The 8,196-nt window shown below is 39.6% G+C and overlaps 1 protein-coding gene across 1 annotated transcript; it reads right to left on the bottom strand.

Moving 5' to 3' along the window:
* Positions 1 to 6,402: 6,402 nt before the first annotated feature.
* LOC118892835 (presenilins-associated rhomboid-like protein, mitochondrial) lies at positions 6,403 to 7,739 on the bottom strand. The gene has a single exon (XM_036847813.1). The coding sequence runs from the start codon at positions 7,737 to 7,739 to the stop codon at positions 6,603 to 6,605; it is 1,137 nt and encodes a 378-aa protein (XP_036703708.1). The 3' UTR covers positions 6,403 to 6,602.
* Between the last annotated feature and the right edge of the window lie 457 nt (positions 7,740 to 8,196).

Raw genomic sequence — 8,196 nt, 5'->3', positions numbered from 1 at the left:
ATGAAAGAAATTAAAGATGATACCAACAGATAGAGATATATACCATGTTCTTGGATTGGAAGAATAAATATTGTGAAAATGACTATACTACCCAAAGCAATCTAGAGATTCAATGCAATCCCTATCAAACTACCAGTGGCATTTTTTACGGAACTAGAACAAAAAATCTTAAAATTTGTATGGAGACACAAAAGACCCTGAATAGCCAAAGTAGTCTTGAGGGAAAAAAATGGGGCTGGAGGAATCAGACTCCCTGACTTCAGACTATACTACAAAGCTACAGTAATCAAGACAATATAGCACTGACACAAAAACAGAAACATAGATCAATGCAACAGGATAGAAAGCCCAGAGATAAACCCATGCACTTATGGTCAACTAATCTATGACAAAGGAGGCAAGGATATACAATGGAGAAAAGACAGTCTCTTCAGTAAGTGGTGCTGGGAAAACTGGACAGCTACATGTAAAAGAATGAAATTAGAACACTCCCTAACACCATATACAAAAATAAACTCAAAATGTATTATAGACCGAAGTGTAAGACTGGACACTATAAAACTCCTAGAGGAAAACATAGGAAGAACACTCTTTGACATAAATCACAGCAAGATCTTTTTTGGCCCACCTCCTAGAGTAATGGAAATAAAAGAAAAATAAACAAATGGTACCTAATGAGACTTAAAAGCTTTTGCACAGCAAAGGAAACCATAAACAAGAGAAAAAGACAACCCTCAGAATGGGAGAAAAATATTTGCAAATGAATCAATGGACAAAGGATTAATCTCCAAAATATATAAACCGCTCATGCAGCTCAATATTAAAAAAAAACCAACCCAATCCAAAAATGGGCAGAAGACCTAACTAGACATTTCTCCAAAGAAGACATACAGATGGCCAAGAAGCACATGAAAAGTTGCTCAACATAACTAATGATTAGAGAAATGCAAATCAAAACTACAATGAGGTATCACCTCGCACCAGTAAGAATGGGCATCATCAGAAAATCTACAAACAACAAATGCTGGAGAGAGTGTGGAGAAAAGGAAACCCTCTTGCACTGTTGGTGGGAATGTAAGTTGATACAGCCACTATGGAGAACAGTATGGAGTTTCCTTAAAAAACTAAAAATAGAATTACTATATGATCCAGCAATCCCACTACTGGGCATATACCCAGAGAAAACGATAATTCCAAAAGACACATGTACCCCAATGTTCATTGCAGCACTGTTTACAATAGCTGGGACATGGAAGCAACCTAAATGCCCATCAACAGATGAATGGATAAAGAAGATGTGGTGGTACATATATACAATGGAATATTACTCAGTCATAAAAAGGAACGAAATTGGGTCATTTGTTGAGACGTGGATGGATCTAGAGACTGTCATACAAAGTGAAGTAAGTCAGAAAGAGAAAAACAATTATCGTATATTAACGCATATATGTGGAACCTAGAAAAATGGTACAGATGAACCGGTTTGCAGGGCAGAAATTGAGTAACAGATGCAGAGAACTAACGTCTGGACACCAAGAGGGGAAAGTGGCTGGGGCGTGTGGGTGGTGGTGGGATGAATTGGGAGATTGGGATTGACATGTATACACTGATGTGTATAAAATTGATGACTAATAAGAACCTGCTGTATAAAAAAATAAATGAAATAAAATTTAAAAATTAAAAATAAATAAATAAAAGAAATGTAGGTAAAATTCAATTTTTATACTAAATTGTTAGGCTATGTCTTAGAATGAAAAGATAGAACAAATCTAATTTTTTATTGTTTTGCCTGGAACTCTGAACACAAGAGTATAATGAAGTTTTTGAAGTGGAATAAACCTTCCAGATCAACTAACTTAGCAGTTCTCACATCTTTTGGTCTTAGGACCCCAAACTTAAAAAACTGATGAGAAGCCCAAAGAGCTTTTGTTAACGTGAGTTATATCTAGTGATGTTTACCCTGTTAGAAATTAAAACCATGAAACATTTAAAATAGCCGTTTATTAATCCATTTAGAAATGAGTAATAAGCCAATTCATGTTCACATAAATAACATAATTTTTGTAAAGCAGTATTTTAAAAATTACTGATAATGGCATTGTTTTACATCTTTGCAAATCTTTTTCATTTCTGGCTTAATAAAATATAGTTGGATTCTCCTACATTCTTCTACATTCAATCTGTTGTGATATGTTTCTGTTTTGTTTTTCAATTTTCAAAGGATAATTTAATAATTCTGTTCCCAGCTGGTCAAGTAACCAGGATCATTGTGAGTTCGCACCCATTTGAGAAACAGTTGGGGGCATAAATTATAAATGGAAACAAAAAAATTAATGATTTTCTTTCCCTTCTCAGACCATTTTTCCATAAGATTGGGGTATAAGAAGGCTACGAACAAATGCATCATGACATTACACTAGCTTCACCCTTCATTCCTACAGCCCGAGTTAATGAAAGGCAAACAAGGCGATTTCTACAAAACACATATATTCTAGGAAAATCTCTCTAGTAAAGTGTGACTAGTATGACGGTGTGTGTGCATGTGAGCACTTCTGGGGTATTTCCATGCCTTTGGGGTGCCATACGGTTCCCCTTTAGAATTAGTAAGATGGGGATCTATCACCTCACATTGGATTTCCTGGTGGGTTTTCCCATATTTAAAAAGAAGTTATGAAACTAATATACTATGGTAAATCAACTATACTTCAATAAAAAAAAAGAAGCTGCACCCTATTATTCCTGACACTGAGATCTTTCAAGTCCAAATGCAAATACACATTTAAAACCTGTTTTTCTTTGGTTTCTTCACTTGAAAATTTTATTTCCCTGAAATATTCTGTTGGCTTTCTCTTTTTCCATAGGTTTGTTTTTTTTTTTTAACATGTGCAAGTGGATTATCAGAAAAAGCCAACACAATGGATGTTTTCCTTAATTTGCATTTTTGGTTTTTCTTTGCATACAATATTTCTTTTGTTCTGAATACAAACGATTTTTTTTTTTTTTTAGCATCTCAGCTCGGTGCTTTGTGTCCACCTAGACGGGTGGGATAGGGAGGGTGGGAGAGCGAAGTAAGAGGGAGGAGATATGGGGATGTATGTTTATGTATAGCTGATTCACTTTGCTATACAGCAGAAATTAACACACCATTGTAAAGCAATTATACTCCAATACAGATGTTAAAAAAAAAAAGATATGTTGTTTTAATTGAAGTTTATAGAGAGAATTTGGCTTCATACAGATATGTCAGTTGGAAAGAGAAGGATAGAAAAAAAAAATGTAGACCCTCAGAGACCATCCAGACCTACTGAATCAAGATCAGCATTTTCACAAGTTCCCCAGAAATTCAGAGGTACTTTGAGGTTTGAGAAATGCTACTCTCGGGTATTCTGTGTTAGGAAGGTAAACCAAATTGAAATCAGTAAGCATTTCTGGTAGATTGTCTAAAGAGATCTCAGAAGAAAAGGACCTGGATTCCAGAGTCTCTAGTATTTGGTGTGTTTTCTTTGCTCATTTAAAATAAATATTCACTTTCAGACCAAATTTTATATTTGTAATTTTTTTTCTTGAAAGGGATTCCCAATACCGTATAACCCCCAGGGCTTCCAGAACTTGTGTCTGTCCCTGGACAAGCACATGCGTTGAGAATAGAGACCGGAGGGGAAGGTGCAGAAAAGAGAGCAAACTTAGTGGGGAAAAGCAGCAAGGCTGCGTGTCGGTGAGGAAGGCCTACTTGAGGCCGGCACACCAGTTTAATGGGCTGTGTGATATTTTTTTAGCATCTCCCGGTGATAGACAGAGAGCCTGTCGGTGGGGGCATTCTTCCTGTGCTGGAGGTTTACAGGATGCATGCAAGAGAGGGAGGAGAAGGATGAGAAGATTAAAGTCCCGTGACTCTCATTTTTATCCTCATGATACTCTTACGACATGGGAGGACATGTATGTGATCAGCATTTTAGAGCTGAAGAAACCGAGACCTGGGTCAGAGAATTTTCTAAAATGCCACACTGTTCCTGACCCCCTTCAACAACCCGCAAGCCCCCTGGCTACGCTTAGCTTTGCCTGCTTCCTGGGACTTGGCCACCGGCTCAGTGGAGAGACCCAGGGAGCCTCCATTACTGGTGGGGTGGGTGCACTGGGGATGCTGGCCTTGGGCACGGCCTCCATGATGCCTCTGAAGGAAGAGCCGCCCCTGAGTCGGAGGTCAGTCTGGCTTAGCCGTGGTCCTGCTTCCTGCCATCACCCCTGGGCCCAGATGAGGCGCTGTACGGTAGGCAACGCAATGTGGCCGCTCCAGCAGCTGCCCAGCACAGCCGGGTCACACCGCTCAGGTGTGTGACAGTCAGTGTTGTCGGGGGTAAAGTGAGGGATAGGACACAAGTAGGAGCTGAAAAAATAAATTCCTCTCCCCTGGTGGATGGATCTGAGGCTCAGGGTTTCTACATGGCATATTTGGATGGCATCCTGTGCTGGGAACTAGCTGTCTCCTGCAGCATACGTACCACCTTCAATTTGTTTCTCCCTTATTCCTACTGCCTTGGGGTGGGACCTCCCAAGGAAGCCGTAGCACACACCTCTGCCTCAACTTCTGTTTCCAAAAGTGTCCTGGAGCAGGACACTTACCTAGGAAGCAGCAGAGTTTGTAGCGGAAGTCCTCATTTTGAGTACTCTCTATGTGCCATGCACCAAGCTAAGTTCTAGGAAGGTAAAATAAACCAAGAAAAATGTGACCCCTTCCTTCGGGGGGTACAGATCCAGGTTTTCCCATCTCCTGGTGCTCTGTTCTTTCTAGACTACAGCATAGTGATTGCAATGGATGATTTGTTTCTAAAAACTGGACGGAATGTTTCACCAGATACATCCTACTGCAGAAAGTGAACTCCTCCTGCCACACTTTTGTTTTCTGAGTGGATTTTATGTGAAAGTATAATATGCTCTTTCTGTGTATATGAAACAGAAAGAGAGCAGCAAACAATATACCTCACAAAAATAATTTACTTCAAATGGGCTTTTCTTTTTTTTTTAGAAGACACGCTTTTTGTTCACTCCTTTGAATCTGACACACCTTGTAGTAATTGAGGTTCTTAGCCACTCTACAATGAATGACCACATATGCAGCCTTCTAATTCCCTTGTCTCCTATATGTGTCATTATTCATATTCCATTCATTCATTCATTCACAGAGAAAGGGTTGTAGCACTGAATTTAACAAAATAAAACATTGACTTCTGGTGTAATCTTAGTCTCTGGTGAAGAAGCAGCCTGCTTTGAACAGTGAAGTTGGACACTTGGGAGGATTCAAAGTTGGCACAGAATGGGTCATAGGAATCATCATATTACACAAGAAGAAACCGAGTCCCAGAGAGGGTAGAGGGATTCTCCAGCATCAATGATAGAGCTGGGGCTCAAGCAGCTTCAGGCCCTTTTACCGTCGTAATGTTTGGGAACTCTTTTCTTTATCAGAAAAAACAAGTTCTATTTAGGTATGGAAGTATTCATCCAGCTCCTGCGATCCCCACTTCAGAGTGAACAACTGGGATGAAGCCTACTTCTTAAAGAAAAGGCCATAACCTTGGAGTTACACATTTATGAGGAAAGCATTCCTCTTTGCAATTGCCACACAAGAATTTGGGAACAGCTGTAGCATAAGCAACAGTGTAAGGTGTCTTCTCTCCCACTCCAGTGGCAAAGCCAAGACTATGTTTGCTAAATTTTCTAGGTGATTTCCCCTGCTTTACATTTTGTCCAGATTAAAAATGTCCAGAATACCCCACATGCAATTTTGCAGAACTGACAATATTTAACACTGCTAACATCTTGGTAATCATTACTTTGAAAATGTGCACCTAAATGCTGGCCTTGAGCAAGGGAAAATGTTTGCCTCATTAGGCTGTTTAGTGGATTTCAAAGTGATTGATCCACTGGGAAAGAGTTTATATGAAATTGTTCTGCTCTTTTTTTTTTTTAAGTGAATTTTTTGCAATTTGCTACATAAGAATAATAAAATGAACTCCAATGAGATTAAGTTAGTTATAATGCTTTCTACAATTAAATCTCAACTTAAGACCAGTGCTGCAAATATGAGTAAGCAACTAAATTAAATATGTTTTAACTAGGCTTTAATAGTCTACGAGGAAAATCTATGCTGGAACCAAGAACTCAGATAGTATATCAATGAAACATCTCTCCTATGATATCAAACTATAAAATGGAAATCCCTGTTAAAGCTTTGATAAAAATCTAAATATTTTGCCTTCTTACTTTTTAAACATATTCATTCCCTAACCCCTGCAATTTTAAATATTTGCTATTTTAGTGAGAAAATTCAGGGGAATACCTCCATAGTTAGTATGGAGTAGTTAAAAGAGCCCTACGTTTTTGTTTTTTTTTTTTTACAAACTAGAGATATAAACCTTTATTTCACAACTTTGTCATAATTCATTTTCTAATGAGACATGTACTGGGGACATAGTTTAAAATACTGGGAAAGCTAGATGCTCAGTGTCTTCCAGGCAGGAGCAAAGATGTGGTCACTCCAGGGCCGATGCATTCCTAGGGTTTCAGGCAGCATGGACCAGTCGTACCAGTATTGTCCAACCCCAGTTTTACTTAGAGCCACCTCCTTTTTTGGGGCCGTTAGTCCTCATTTCATGCCAAATTTTCACTAGAGGCTCCCTGTTCTTCCAAATGAGTTCATGACCACAAGTCATATACTGTATTCCAAAAAGAGCTCCCTCAAGATGTGCTGCATGACCAAAAAATTTCCATCCCAGGATCATTCCTGCTGTATCCATGGCAATAATGGCTTTTAGGGCATTCCCTGCTGTGAACGTGAACACTGGAAGGAAGATAATGGCGAGCCTCCCTTCTGGGATCTTAGTGCAGACAGCTGCAAGGACAGTCATGATTGCGCCCGATGCACCAAGTGATGGTCCATATCTTCCTGTGGCAACTTTACACACATAACTAACAAAATTGGAAATAACACCTGCAGATGAGTACACTGCCATGAACTGCTCTTGCCCGAGAACGTTCACTATGCTGGAGGAGAAGCTCCACAAGACATACATATTTGCTGCCATGTGAAACAAGGAGAAATGACTGAATGTTGACAGCAACATTGGAGAACAAAGGACCTTTGAGGCTGGACTGGATGTGAAATATCTGATCATCGTCCGCTGTAGAGAAGGTACTCTCCACAAACAAAATACAAAAACATTTGCAGCTATGATATCTGTCACAGTCTGCTGGCCATCACTTAGGTTATTCCACCACTTGTTAATCTCCTTTCTGAAGTCTCCTTCCTTCTGCGGTCTTATGCTATCCAACCAATCAGCTTTTATACCAAAATAACTCTGGACCCTGGATTTCAGTGATTCATATTGCCAAATGGCAGCTGATCCAAATGCACAGCCTGTAAACCCAACAGTAAAAAACAAAGGCTTTACAAGAGTCCTTATAGGATAGGGAGAAGGATAAAAGGCTGTTTCTTCTACAGGAGGAATCAAAGCACTTCTCTTGTATGCTTCACTACTCGTTCCTGTGTCTGATCTTCGAGGTTCAACCTTCCTGGGTGCTTTTCTGAATCCACATTTTTGCTGAATAAAGAAGTTAAACCTGCGCCCGAGCAGCCGCGGCTGAGCCAGGGCCGCAGTGAGTTCCTCGCAGCTGCGGCCGCCCGCCGGCGGAGCCCACGCCTGACCACAGCCCCAGCCTCTCTGCGCCAAGCCTCGCCACGCCATCTTCCCGAGCCCTACATTTTGATTTAAGGGTTCTAATTCCAATTCTACAACAAAACGGCTGCTTGACAGAACCACTTAATCTGTTTCAGTATCTGTCAAATGAGAGGTTCAGTTTACTCAACAATGTCTGTGTTTCCTGTCCCATTCAATGACTCAAGTGAGTATCAGTTTGGGCTGTAACATTTAAATGAACATTTAGCCCTTGCTGTGATTTTTACCATCACATATTTGGAGATACTGGCTTAAGTTACTTTGAGAAATAATGTTGTACAAGGAATTAATTTTACAGATACCCATGTGTAACAATCAATAGTGGCCCCTGAATTACTCAAAGCCAATCAGATTTTAAACCGTTCAGAAACTTCATATTCTCAAAATATGGTAATCCATATCTTCCTAGGAGACATTTCTAAGTGAAAGGAAATATTGAATATCTATAATATTTTCCAATTAGTGA

Source organism: Balaenoptera musculus, chromosome 3, assembly GCF_009873245.2.
Source record: "Balaenoptera musculus isolate JJ_BM4_2016_0621 chromosome 3, mBalMus1.pri.v3, whole genome shotgun sequence".
NCBI classification, from domain to species: domain Eukaryota; kingdom Metazoa; phylum Chordata; class Mammalia; order Artiodactyla; family Balaenopteridae; genus Balaenoptera; species Balaenoptera musculus.
Note: the sequence above shows the minus strand (reverse complement) of the source record. Positions and strands in the feature narration are given on the sequence as shown.